We start from the raw sequence: 15,176 nt of genomic DNA, 5'->3' as shown, positions 1-15,176 counted from the left end.
GTCTCTAGTCTCTCTCTGTCCCTAATATAACAAAGCATCTGTCACTGTATGTGAGCCTTGAGGACTCCTGCTATTCAGAGAGCTGTACTTCATTTTCAAAAGAACCTCTAATGCACCTCTCTCCAGTGATCATATGCCCATTTCTGATGTATCTGCTTGCAGTTAATAATAGGGCGCTTTTGTAATATCCTTCATGAGAATAAACAGATGAGATGAACAAATTAGCTACTGCCATTACCCCCTTCATATTTTAGAAGCTAATATTTTCCTTTCCACTCTCCTTCACCTGATAAAGGTTTCCTTTTTTTTTTTTTTTTTTTTTGTCCTCTTAATGTACAACTGAAAACAGAGTTCCCATTCATACACAGATGGCTAGCATGACTCACAAAGTCACAAAGCAAAATGACTTCCAGTTGCATGTATACAGTCTGTTTCCCCCTTGATTATTTTTCTGCAACTATGGTGTACATTATGTTCTGTTTTCCTTGTGCATTAAATTTTCTGCCTTTATTGAACATGAGATAAACAACAACAACAACCAATAAAAGAGTCTACCTAGATAAGGAAATTGTTCTTCGTTGTTACTTAGAAGGACGTTGAGATGGAGTGGAGATGCCACTGTGGTTATGGAAACTGAGTCCTTGTCCTGAAGCTCTGCTCTGAGTGCTCTTTGGAGTGCTGTGGACCATGAGGGAAGGAATGATTTGCACTCCCTTGCCATCTACAGAGGATTTCCTAAAGTATCATCAAAGTCTCAGAGAGAACAAGAAGCTTAATGGGGAAGCAAGCAGTAAAGTAACTTCTTTGAAGTGGGTTTACCCCATAAATATTTGCATTATCCATTTGCACCCTTAGTGAATGAACAACAGAGTTTGTTCTCAGGTTTCCTGCCTTCCTGTCTGTATTATTTGGTGGAGGAAGTTTTTCTGTTATTTTTTTCCCTAGAATCGAGACTGCCTTCCTCCCCATTCCCTGGAGGTTCAGTTATAGTTAGTTCTTTCATATGAGGCTTGCGTGTTTCCCTAGCATTTAATTTTTTTCAAAGTGCTGCATTCTGAGGAAAAGGAGACTTGGGTTCTGTGACCTTTCTGGACCTTAGTTTCTATACTAGGAAGTTGAAAGGGTTAGACTAAAGTCTCTTGACAGAGTGTGGTTCTGTGACAGAGTCCTTTTTAAAAAAAATGGCTTCTGTTTCATTTTATATACAGAGAATGAATCAGTCATTTAGAAACCATAAAAAGAGTTCCCTAACTTTTGAAATGGCCATTATCAATGTAAATGTTGGCCAAAAGTGCCAAAGAATCCATTTTTAAACATGCATTCTCCATTCATTTTCACAAGGAATTTTCTTTGGTAACAATTTTCTAAGGTACCAATGCCTATATTTCATTACTGAGTCATTTCCTCCCTGAAGTCAGTATTCTACATCTAAATGTGAGTGCAACCATTGTGGTAGAGAGGTATTATTCATTTTATAAATGGTGCTTTGCTTTACAGAAGGACACAGTATAGTTTCTTTGTTGTCTTCCTCATAGTTTCATGATTAATCTATTTTCATAAATTCAAGCCCCTTATAACTGTTTAGAAACAAATCTCTCATAAACTAAGCTAACTCATACTGAGTCACATTCTCAATGTGCACTTAGAACTTGGATAAGATTTTCTTAGTTTCTTATCAGTCAAACATTTCCTACAGAAATATGTTTAACCAGAGATGCCCTCTCCACCTCAGCATTTGAAGAATAAGCTAAGTCATAGCTCTAGGTTTTCAAAAACATAAATAACTTCAATTTCTTCATATTTAAATTCATGTCCCTTGTCATTTCTTTAAAAATGGTAGGGGTACATTTTTATAATTTTTGATAAAAAAACAAGCTTTTTAATCATTGTCACCTATGTTGCCTGAACTTTTCATGGGAAGCTTCCCTGTGTTCAATTTTTCTGAATGCTTATTGTAATTAGTCATAATATAGAAGTACTTTCCCCATAATTACATTCTGAGCTGTCATTTGCTCACTGTAAACCTCTGAGTAAGAACATTTTCTATCATTGCAAATGATACATTAATATATTTGGCTACATAGCTTTAAAATTTTTTTTAATTGAACAACTATATTTTAGAAAACAAAGATAAGTGTAGATTTTAAAAGCATTTTTGCATAAAAGTATATGAATACATTTTTGTCAGTAGTTGATTTTTTTTAAAGGTTTGATAGCATGCATTAAAATCTTACTAGTTACAATGAGCATAAAGTACATGTAAAACAAGATGTAACCTGGAATTAGTCAAAGTTTTCATGGTGTGTAAAGATTAAGCAGCTGTATAGCTTTTTAATGTACTACTTCATTAATACTGCTTTATTTCAAATCTTAACTGATTCTTCACAAGTTCATAGGGGTTATTAATAGACAGTTCAGGTACTGTAATGTCAAGCTATTAGGTAAAGATACATGTTATATCTGATTTTTGTTAGTGGACTTCTGTGACTAAATTGGCAGGTTCTTATTCCTTATAGATAAGAAGTCTACATCTCCTACATGAATAAAAACTACTACAAAAGCTAAGAACTGGTCCTAAGAGGCTGAACTAATTTGTTGCTAAGCTAAAGTGACTAGTTTACAGAGATTTGAGAGCAAAGCAGCATATATGTATTCTATTCAAGGGAACACTTGTACTTATTGTTACATACCAAGGAAAAGTAATCCATTAGCTGACATAAATGATGAAGGCAGGTTTTTATATTTAGCTACATTAAAATATTACTAGTGTCCAAGTGATGAATTTTATCCCTTTTAATTTATATTCTCCTACAAAACTTCTCAAAAAATATTCAGAGTGCTCTAAGATCCGGATGTGTGATAAATAAAGGCAACTTAAGATGCACACCTTATTGGCTCAGTTCAGAAGAAAAGTATTTTCAAGCCACTAAGTTACATGTTGGTCGTATTAAGAATTGCAGGACAATCACAATGGTTGGTGTTTTAGTCCATGGGAGTTTTGGAGGGTTTGGTTGCTTGATAATGTTGTTCTTCCCATGAGGTTGCAACCCTTTTCAGCTCCTTCAGTCCTTTCTTTAGCACCTTCATTGGGGTCCCCGTGTTCAGTCCGATGGTTAGATGTAAACATGCTCAGCTGTATCTATATGACTCTGGCAGAGCCCCTGAGGAGACATCCATATCTGGTTCCTGCCAGTAAGTACTTCTTGGCATCAGCAATAGTGTTTGGGTTTGGTGGCTGCATATGGGGTGGCTCCCCAGGTAAGGCAGCTTCTGAATGATCTTTTTTTCAACCTCTGCTATTCTATTTGAACTTGTTCTCCCTTCTAAGAAGGACTGAGGCATCCACTTTCTGCTCTTCCTTTTTTTTGAGCTTCATAAGGCCTGTGAATTGTTTCTTGGGTATTCCGAGCTTTCTGGAGTGAGTATCTGCTTATCAGTGAGTGTTCTTTTGTGACTGGTTATATCACTCAGGATAATAATCTCTAGTTCCATCCACTTGACTAGGAATTTCATAAAGTCATTGTTTTTAATAGCTGAGTAGTACTCCATTGTATATATGTACCACAGTTTTTGTATCCATTCCTCTACTGAAGGACATCTGGGTTCTTTCCAGCTTCTGGCTATTATAAATAGGGCTGCTATGAACATTGTGGTGCATGTGTCTTTGTTGTATGTTGGAGCTTCTCTGGGGTATATGCTCAGGAGTACTATTACTGGGTCTTCAGGTAGTACTATGTCCAATTTTCTGAGGAATCGCCAGACTGATTTCCAGAGTGGTTGTTCCAGCTTACAACCCCACCAACAGTGGAGAAGTGTTCCTCTTTCTCCACAACCTCGACAGCATCTGCTGTCATCTGAATTTTTGATCTTAGCCACTCTGACTAGTGTGAGGTGGAATCTCAGGGTTGTTTTGATTTACAATTCCCTGATGAGTAGGGATGTTGAACATTTCTTTAGGTACTTTTCAGCCATTTGGTATTCCTCAGTTAAGAATTTTTTGGTTTGTAGTATTTTCAGATAAAAGAAGCATTGAGTTTTTCCACCTAGAAATATGGGAGATGCGGCTCTGGGTCACATATATGGACCTTCCTGTGCAGCATTTATTTCTGGTCACACAATCTTAGGCTTCTTTCTGGATATGTATGTATGTATATATATCGTGGTCATCATCCATGGAAGCCTTGAAAGAGTTGAAATTGTGCCAAACATCCCTGCTTCTCTCGTTAAGGACTGAGTCCTTTCATTTACTTCAGTGGTACTGGTATATGAAGCCTGGCAGGTGAGATCAGACTTTTGGGAATGGCCTGTATCTGGCTGTGTTGTTAATTACAAAGCATATTTTGCCAAATGATTTCATCCAAAGAAAGCATGCCAAACAGCTTAATTCTCTGACCTCCTGCTATACATTTCTGTATGTTATTCAAGATGAACTCACTGGAAAGGAGTGTGGTGAGCCATGGCCATACTGTTAAAACAAAACAACAACAACAACAACAACAACAACAAAAACATGGGAATTAATGGAACTTGCCCTGACAACTGGCCCTGATAACACCCAAGAAAACTGATTCATATTCTTGGCACCAAATATTATCAGGTGCAGATTTAGTTTCAAAGTTTAGGACTTTGGACATAATTGTAGATCCTAATTGTCAAAGGTTTCATGGATCCCATTCAGTTTAGCTAGCATGAATTTTATAGACAATTATACTTTTGGCCAGATGACTTTTTCTTCATCATGTTTTAACCTATTCAGATTGCCTGTTCCCTGATTAGGCTCACCAGTAAAAGCGGGAGCCTTTTGTAATGCTGCTAATGTATTATAGGACTAGTACTTGTCTTACAGATAGATGACGGTTTATTAAGCTTTGACTATGCAGCTGTAGAGTGCATAACATGGACTATGTATTATAGTAGAGTGGGAGAGAGCACTGTTTTAATGCTCTTAGGTTGAGGGCCACTGCATTAGAGAATAATAATTTTAAGTGAAGCCACATTTCTAACAAGAGGCCAGATAATGAGAATAAATGAAACCTGTAGACAGTCTCAGGGTTCATATCAGCCATTAGTTATAATCTCTTCCACCAAACCTTTTACTATGAAGCAAAATTGATTAATTTGCATGTATCATTTTTTCTGTACCCACATGCTTGTTGATAGAATGAACAAATAGAGAAATGAACAAGAGAGCAAAGATGATGGGGGCTGAGACCCAGTAGACTCGGGGATACATAATCCCTAAACTGGAGAATTGTGATAATATATCTGAGGGGCCATCATTAATCTTGACATGTAATCATTCCAAACAATGTTAAAAACTAAAGACTATAATATCATTAGTAAAAATGACTTGCAATAGAATGGCTCAGAATAAATACAACTTTCTCTTTAGCATGAAATAGAAATCTGTTGAAGTGGTCTTAATGTTCTCTCAGCACACAGAGATGGGTCCCTTTAAATTCCATATCCTCTTATCTATAAGTCTTGCATTTAATTTACTACAACTCTAGTTGATTTATAGCTCTATATAGCAAAAGTACACTCTTGATTAAAACAATATCATAGCAACTAATAGACTTGAAAGCCTTTTTCTCAGACATTCTTATCATTTTAAAACTGACCTGCAGAGTCCCTTGAAGCTAGATTTATAGGACTCTGGTTTTTGCCCACTTGACTATATTTCTGTTAGTAGGGATATATTGCCATTCTTTTCCTATATGCATTCTCTTTTTCCATTCTAAGTAGTTACTAAGATAATTTTAGAGCAGGCTTACTTCAGGGAATATCAATTCTCTATGTAACTGATCGATATCTTACTGATAACTACAACAATAGCTGTGATAACACAGACTAGCAAAGTAACTTAAGGGAGAACACATTTATTTTGGCTTACAATTCCATGGGGCATATAGTCCATTGTAGTGAGGACGGCATAGTTGCAGAAGGATGAGGTTAAAACCTCACAGTGAATCAGCAGTTGGGAAGCAGGCAGATAAAGGCCAAGAACTGTGGAACCAAGCTATGAAACCTCACCTGGCCTCCTATTACTTCTTCCTGTAAGGCTCCACCTTCTAAAGTCACCACCAAGTGTTCATACACAGGAACAGGGAATGCTTTCCACATTCATATGACAACAGTGTTCTTGTCGGTCAAGAAGACTTAGTTTGCAAAGCTTCCATAAGCTGATCAGAATTGGTTGCTTTCCACAGAGCACCAATTTCCACTCTCCTGCTTTGATTCTTCAGTGTATCTGTTTGTTGGCAGCCATGGTCCAAATGTGATGAAAGAGCTATTGCTTAGTGAGTACCAAAGAGAACATTAGTCCCATTCTCCGGATTCTGCTAGTTGAAAATCAAGTTACCCTAGTTTGGACTTCCTAGGTTTGTGGCATTCATTTTGACCAATTAAAGCTGTTGCTTCGCTCAAAGCATTTACTTTGAAATCACCATATTGATAGGAACTTTCAGTTGTACAATCATAGGAACCCAGAAAAGTGTGGTTTTCTTTTCTTTTTTTTTTAAACTTTATTTTAAAAAACAAAGATAAAAAATTTTAAACATTTTTGCATAAATGTATACAAATACAATTGTGTCAGTGCATGGCTTTTTTTTTTCTTTTTTTTAAGGTTTGATACTCTGCCTTAAGGTCTTACTATTTACAATGAGCAAAAGTACATGTAAAACAGGGTGTAACTCGGAATTAGTCAACCTGTTCTTGGTGTGTAAGGATTGAGCATGACTTTTTTGTTGTTGTTTTGTTTTGTTTTGTTTTCTTTTTTTCTTAAACTTCACAGTCTGTGTGAGTTGTTTCTGGGGGAGTGCAAGCCTCTGGGGTTAGCATCCCACTATCAGTGACTGCATATTATGTCTGTTCTTCTGCGACTGGGTTATCTCACTCAGGATGATATTCTCTAGATGCAGCCATTTTCTTAAGAATTTGGTTAAGTCAATGTTTCTGATGGCTGAGTAGTATTCCATTGTGTAAATGTACCACAATTTTTGTATCTATTCATCTACTGAAGGACATCTGGGTTCTTTCCAGCTTCTGGCTATTATAAATAGAGCTGCTATGAACATTGTGGTGCATGTATCTTTGTTGTATATTAAAGTGTCTCTGGGGTAAATGCCCAGAAGTGGAATAGCTGGATCTTCAGGTAGTACTTTGTCCAATTTTCTGAGGAATCGCCAGACTGATTTCCAGAGTGGTTGTATCAGTTTACAACCCCATCAACAGTGGAGAAGTGTTCCTCTTTCTCTGCAACCTCGCCAGCATCTGCTGTCATCTCAGTATTGGATCTTGGCCAATCTGACTGGTGTGAGGTGGAATCTCGGGGTTGTTTTGATTTGCATTTCCCTGATGGCTAAGGATGTGGAGCACTTCCTTAGATGTTTCTCAGCCATTCGATATTCCTCAATTGAGAACGTTTTGTTTAGCTCTGTACCCCATTTTTTAATAGGGTTGTTTGATTCTCTGGTGACTAGCTTTTTGAGTTCTTTGTATACCTTGGATATTAGGCCTGTATCTGATGTGGAGTTGGTAAAGATCTTTTCCCATTCTGTTGGCTGCCGTTTTGTTTTCTTGACAATGTCCTTAGCCTTACAGAAACTTTGCAATCTCATTAAGTCCCATTTGTTAATCTTTGACCTTAGAGCTTGAGCCATTGGTGTTTTGTTCAGAAAATTTTCTCCTGTGCCTATGTGTTCTAAGGTTTTCCCTACTTTCTTATCTAGTAGTTTCAGTGTATCTGGTTTAATGTGGAGATCTTTGATCCACTTACACTTGAGCTTTGTACAAGGAGATAAGAAAGGGTCTATTTTCATTCTTTTGCATGCTGAGTGCCAGTTGGACCAGCACGTGGTTTTCTTTTAAATCAAAGTTGATGCCTGGGCCTTTTCACAATACAAAAGTAAATCAACAATCTTGTTGGTGAGTAAATTTTATTTTGTTCAACGTGTCCTTCATTTTGATGTCATATAAACAGGTTTATGGAGAAACAATTTGTATGCCATACAATTAGTCTATTTTAATTATTAAATTACTAGGATTTAAAAATCTCAGATTTCTATTGAAGAGAAATGTGTTCTATAAAGAAGGGATTTATATATCTAAACTACTCCTCCATCTGATTAATCATTTTTCTCCAATATTTAGGTGTTTGGTTTGTCATACTCCATGGTTGGTTAGTAGAGATTATCTGGCTTAATTAGGGTAATAATCACCATCAGGAGTTGATCCTTTTCCAAACCATACTTGCTGAAACATGAGCTACCCTGCAGTTTTAATAAAGTTTTACCCCTTCCTTACCCAAGACAGTTAAATATTGTTCAGTGTGCAGATAAGAAACCTGTCTCAGAGTTTTGACTAGACATCTTAATAACACCAAAATTATCTTCAATTTTAACATGACAGATTTTTGATAGAGGTAGAGAGTCAAAATTCACTCCTGTGAATGATAGAGCATAAATTACATGTGCTGTGTATTTTGAAAAAACAAATTATGAAGCATCTGATATTGTCACTAATCAGGAAGTTAGTGGTGGTTTTTAAACAGCTGCCTGGTTGCATTTTTAGCAAGAGGAGATTCATAAGAATATTGCTATTGAATAGGTAGAATAGCCACAGGGATACACTTTAATAAAATAACATAGTAATTGTTCAAATGATCTGACAGGCTCAAGGGGTATATGTATTAAGACAATATAAAATCCATTTATCAGGGGACATTTCATACCCTGAAAAACTAAGGGCAGAAATAGCAAAAGTGGTTCTCACTGACATGTTTCTCCTCTAAACCTTAACATATATACACACAGAGAAAGCATTAAAGGCTCTGTCTTCATTCATCTACTGTAAAAAGATGCCTCTGTCCTGGGAATAATGTGTACCTGCTTTACACTTGCGCTCCAGTATGTTAGACAGCCTTATACTGATCCAAGGCAGCTAGAATAGGTAATTGTCCTTTTAAATCTTCATTTTTATTATCAGTGTTTTCAAAGAAGTTAAGAGTTTAGAATAATTTTCTTCAGCTTTGTGCACTATAGTATAAGGGAAATGGACAGCTTCCTTTTGAATTTACACTAATTGAAGGAAAAGCACATTGGTCTTGCTTACAAACAAGAAATAAAACAAAAATATATTAGCAACATATCTTCTTACAGCCAATAGACTTCCCTTTTGGGTATCATCATTTCATACTTTAAAATGTCGCAGTGGTACCTGAGCTAGGATAATAAACTACAAAAATGCCCTGTCCGCTGGTAATTTGAAGTATTTATTGCTGTTACATTGAAGATACTATGCAACATACAGTCCGATTGTTTTCATTCCTTTTTAGGCATTTCTTCTAAGCAGGGTCTCACTAGGTAGTCCAAACCTCTCTGGAGATCATCGTGGAACACCTGTTGGCCTCAAATATATAATCTCTCCTGTTCTGCTTTCCATGTGCACCACCCTGCCAAGTGAATTTTTTAGACTTATCAGACAGTGCTGGTTTGCCCACATGTGAGTTAGTTTTAAAAGCACTAAAGCTTGCAAGAGTCAGCCCAGGAAGTTGCAGGATATAATCTGAAGTTGTGAGTGTGACTACATGGGTTTTTGCTCTAGTTTCCTTATTCCTGGCTGGGAGTTGAAGCCATCGACTATTCTACTCTATTCAGATTATTGGTTTCATATTTGTAAACAAATAGCCTGGCATATATTGGACACCTGCATTTTTTTGCAGGCTCTATTGATAGCATACTACTAGCATTCTAATCCAAAAATCAAAGCCTTGGGAAACAGAAAACGAATATATACTTCTAAAAACAAGGGGAAAGGATTGGGGATGTAGTTCCTGAGCTCTGAAAAAAGTAAAAATAAAAGGAGGGGAAATTGCATTGAAAGTTAAATTATAACCTTTTCTTTCTGTTTCTATGAAGAAGTCTGTACTAATAAAACTGCCAATTTCTTTCAGGTGGGTGTGCATGGCATTAGAATAGAATTCATCAATGAAAAAGGATCAAAACGCACCGCCACCTACCTACCGGAGGTTGCAAAGGAGCAAGGTCATTGTTGTACTTTATTTCATATGATCTAGTGAAGATTTTAAACAAGCTGAAATGCAATCACTGACCTTGCAGTTATGTCTGATAATTGATCAACATCAAATGATAAGAAATGACTCTTCCATCACTGCCAGTGCAGTGTCTGGCTCAGATTGGTCAGTTACTCACATGGAACCTGCAGCTTTGCTGTAATGTGTCTGACAGCATACTCAGAAGTGCATACTTTTAAAATGACACAGCTTTGTAGAAGTTGGGGGTTTCTGTTAGGTAACTCTTGGTTACTATTTGTGACACAGTTTTCTATGCATTAGTGTGTGGTAATTATCATGATGGCATTAACAGACTTTAGGTTAAGAGACAGCCATGTAGTTTGATGTCATTCATTGTTAGTATCTAACAATTCCTATGTGATTGCCATAACTCATTCAGCTAATAGCAAAACTGTGTTACATTAAGATTGGTGGCATTGTGAATACACGAAGTATTGTATGTTTAGTTTATACTTCATAATCAAAAATAATTTTCTTATTTCATATATATCCCACACATCTTTATGAGCCAGTATGGTGACACCAAACAACTTTGCTATAGTATTTTGTCCTTCCTAGCCACTACTAAATTCTACTTCACATTAGCTTAAATGAGTGCTTTTTTTAAAAAATTCTATAGCACTTATCTTTTCAGAAGGCATTTAAAATGTGCTTTTCCCACGTATGCTCATATGGATATGAGAGACATAACAACAGATTTTAATGTGTTCATCCTCAAATGGAAATGTTGATCTTTAAGGTATTCATATAAAGATTTATTTGGATTCCCTTAAAAATGTTAATACTGCAGGATCATTGACTTTATAAAGATACTAGAATAGCATTCATATTAGAAACAATAAAATACCATTGAATATTTCACACATATATAGATTATTGAGCATAGAAGATAACATTAAGATCAGCAATTACTGTAAAATAGGGATTTTAGAGCCCCAAACACTAGTTAGTTGACACAAGTCATATTTTATTTATTTAGGTTTTGCCTCCCTTTTGAAGGTATGAACATTAGAGAAAAGTACAGTAGTTGTGATTTGTTACAGAGACATGACTGAATGGTTTTGTAGACAATTTAAGACATGTGGTGATGGACTTGATTCTATACAAGGATAAAATCTTAGCTCTTCTATACGACTGTTTTTTAGAACCAAAGGAATTGATGGCATTTGGTGACAGGGATAGCTGACCTCTACTATATAGCAATCGTTTTTGTATTTAACCAAAGGTGCTTTTTTTGACATGTGCTAGGCTGATATTTTATCCGATTTCCTCTCCACAGGATGGGACCATATTCAGACCATAGACTCGTTACTGAGAAAAGGAGGATACAAAGCTCCAATTACTAATGAGTTCAGAAAAACCATAAAGCTGACCAGGTACTGGGATGGCATTTTGTAACTAACCAGCACACTTCTAAGGATATGCCTATAACTTTGATTTCTTTTAAGACTCTCGAATTACACTTATTTCTCTTGTTTAAAAAGTGGAAACAAATGGCTGAGCCTACTGAGAGTGGTGGATACAGTGGAAATCTGCTAGGCAATAAAGACTGCACAGTACCCAAGCCCATCCTCCACATCTCTAGCTTCGTGCGATTACTCAGGCTTTGTACAACAAGCCCCCTGAGACTTTAAACTACCTTACTGGAGAAAGTACCAGAATTAGCTATTCACGAGCTTTTGACATTGCATAGCAGAACCCCAGGAATCCAATAAGCAGTCCTAAAATTTAAATTTAACCTTAGAATTTTGGCAGTGATGGGAGTCTACTATGAAAGGTTATTGAAAAACACAATTGAGCTAAACTTGAATGCTAAATAAATGTCATCATAGAATAAAAGGGATACTTACTTAAGGAAAGTATCGAACATTTTAGAAAAATGGGGTACTGTTTCCATTTATTTCGGATCCAGAAAATTGCATTACATGCCCGTAGTTTAAAAAATGAATTGTTCTCAACTCTGCACAGTTAAAAATTTGAGAATGCCCCATTTTTGTTCTTTGCAAGCTTATAGTTGGAGGAGAATAGAAGGGCATGAATAAAAATAATTACTACTATAAGGCAGAATATTATGGATGTGTAGGATCATAATGCTGGGGAAGAAGAGCTCCAGGAAGTCAGTGGGTAACAGACAACTTCAAAGTGGAGGTGGATTTAGGGCTGGGATTGAAGAATGAGTAGACTGTTTGACAGATAGAGAGTAAGGGAGGAAAGGGATTCCCTGAAGATGTGCTGTGAATCAAAGCATGTAGGTGGTGCAGTACAAAGCCAGATTTAAGAAATACAAAGTACTGTGATTTGGCTGGTCTTTCAGTACACCTTGGAAATGTAATTAAGGGAAAAATGTAGTCTAGAAGGTAGATTGAACCAGACCATACAAGGCTTGACATTCCAAGCTAAGTAATTTGGACCTGATTCTATAGGCATTTAATGGCCTTTATAGGTTTTACAAAATGTGCTCTGGGCCAGGTATGGTGTCTTTAATGCCAGCTTTCAGGGAGTAGAGGGAGGTGGATCTCTATGATTTCAAGGCCAGCTTGGTCTACAGAGTCAATTCTGGAACTATTGAAAGAGACCTTAACTTGGGTAGTATAGGATTGGACCAGGTAAATGATGCAGGAACCCATGCTGTTGTCCAAGAACTGTACAGCACTCTGAACAAAATACATTGTGGGTCTTTAACTGGAGCTTTGGCAGCAGGACATGGAGGCTAAGGCAGATAGAAGCATAACTCGGAAGAAATGAAGTACTTCGCCATTATTTTGGGATTAGGGAGGCAAGGTGAAAGGATCAATGTCATCCCTTGGAGAAAAATAAAGAGAGTCCAAGAGAAGACATAGGTTTATATCTCACTCCTGGATTTGAATTATGTCTGCATAAGACTGTCATGTCACTGAAAACGTGTATGTTTGATATTCGTGATACAGCAGAAAGCCTGGAGTAATCTGTGAGCGGGTGAAGCCAAAGCTCTGAGGATCCTAGTGCATGGAGGAGGGCAGAGTGTAAAGTCTAAACTTTGAGTGTTGGAACCTAGGAAAATCCTGCAAGGAGTAGAAGCAACTGTCAAAAAGATAAACCATCTGAGAGCAGGGACAGAAGGAGGGAAAGGTGGAGGTGTATAATCCACGAGCCTACAGAATAAGTGCTATGTGGGAGCATCGTGGAAAGTTCCAAAGAGAATCGTAAAGAGCCTCTGACAGCCATGAAAGGGCAGTGGCAGAACCAAGGGACACTGAGCACCTGATAGAAAAAGAAAGAGACTGAAGGAAGAAAATGTATGTACTCTCTTGAAAAACTGGGCAATGGAAAAATAACTAGATGTAGGCAAAATAAGAGGGCTTCAGTACTGACTTGTAGCATAGAGCAAACCCAGGACATATGAAGAGAGAAAGGAAAAGTAAAGAGAAGAGATGGAAGGTCTCTGATAAAAGTAGCCCAGAGAATAAGATGTATATATGATGGACATACAGACATGATGGTAAAATGTTGCCCACCCCTGTTCCTTCCTGATAACAAAGTAGGTAAATGGGATAATGTCATTCCTGAAGCACTTTAAATAAGGAGTAGGAGAGCAGAATTAGCACTGGATTACTATGTTCTGATCTCAGCTTTGCTACTTACCAACTCTTGACTTTGGGCAACTAATTGCTTCTCTCATGGCTTCTTGTTTCCCACCATATAAAATGATCTCATGGGGCCCTTCTAGCTCTGATAATAGCATGCCATATGTTTCTTAACGTTAACTTTTCTCTTCCCTTACTCCCTTTCAGGTACCGTAGTGAAAAGATGACCTTGAGTTACGCTGAATACCTTGCTCATCGCCAGCATCATCACTTCCAAAATGGCATCGGGCATCCCCTTCCGCCATACAACCATTATTCCTGACACTGAGCCGCACAACCAGTCACTGGGCCTCTCTGCAGACCTCTTCCCGGGAGACCCTACACCTTCTTGGTCTAGCTATCTCTTTTACTGTACCATTTTATGATGATAGTTTCCGTTGCCATGGTGAAGCTTCGATATTGTTAGTTAAGACCATCATGGTAACGGGTAGGACAATGGCATTTGTTAAGAAGATCCTGTTTTATTATTTTAGATCACATACTTTTTGCAGCACATATAGCTTTTGGGGTTTTCTTTCCTTACAATATTAGGTATATTTTTTTGCTTTGCTATCTCAGACAGGTTTCTGTCTTTCTTTGTTCCTTTTTTTTTTCTTTCTTCTTCCTTCTTTTGACTGTGGATGGAAGAAAGTATGCAGTTTTTTGAGGATTTATTAGGTTTGTCTTTAGTATTCTTTGGTAAGATAGTCATTTTTGATAGCTGAGTTGGGGATTAATTCATAACAAATTCAGGTATTTGTATATTACTCTTGAATTTGCCTAAAATTCAATGTACTATGACATCTTAGTATTTGGGTCATGTACACATTTTTTCCCATGGTTAAAATAAGTGAGCTTTAGATTAAGTAGTAAACATTCAGAGGTCCATGATAGGGCTTGTCACAGAGAGCAAGAAACTGCTTATGCCTTCTGTGCTGGTTATTATAGAAGATACTGCCTCATGTTATAGAACCAATTTACAACCTAAAACACTATTTTAAGAAAGCATAAACTACCTTTCAAATGGGCTGCAGAAATCATTTTGAAAGGCAGAATATATTGGGAAGAGATCAGATGCAGAATTTAGTGCCTTTGAGAAGACTATAAGTCAAATTAGGAGGGTTTTAAAAAGGCAATTTAAAGAAATATTCTTATAAAAATTTATTGTTTCTATATAAGAAACAACAGATTACACAAATTCCTTACTCCAAAGTATTTTTTTAGCTAAAAATTTATTTTGAGCAAATAACCAAAAAGACATTTGTCTATTTTGTATTAATTTAAATTTGTTAGCGTTAGGTTTCAATGAGTCATAATTGGCCAGAGACAACTTTAGCTCCTAAGACATGATAAAGATAATCTAGCGAAACAAAAGTTCATACATACTATGATTTCAAATTTGTCTATCACAGAGTCAATGCTCAGTTTCAGAGATATGACAGAGTTTGAATCCCTTTCTGCACTACGGCCTTTTGATAGAA

At 36.8% G+C, this 15,176-nt stretch overlaps 1 protein-coding gene across 2 annotated transcripts in view; it reads left to right on the top strand.

The window, feature by feature from the left end:
* Positions 1 to 13,978, top strand: part of AMMECR1 (AMMECR nuclear protein 1) — a gene marked incomplete at both ends in the record, with an annotated part of 103,215 nt that extends 89,237 nt beyond the window's left edge. For both annotated transcript variants that reach the window (XM_080909627.1, XM_080909628.1), the window contains 3 exons: positions 9,953 to 10,043; positions 11,373 to 11,469; positions 13,864 to 13,978. In XM_080909627.1, the coding sequence (XP_080765753.1) occupies positions 9,953 to 10,043; positions 11,373 to 11,469; positions 13,864 to 13,978 (303 nt within the window). The remainder of the gene's footprint in view (positions 1 to 9,952; positions 10,044 to 11,372; positions 11,470 to 13,863) is intronic.
* Positions 13,979 to 15,176: the final 1,198 nt, after the last annotated feature.

Source organism: Micromys minutus (genome assembly GCF_963924665.1).
Source record: "Micromys minutus genome assembly, chromosome: X".
Classification (NCBI taxonomy): Eukaryota; Metazoa; Chordata; class Mammalia; order Rodentia; family Muridae; genus Micromys; species Micromys minutus.
This window is presented reverse-complemented; position numbering and strand designations above follow the sequence as displayed.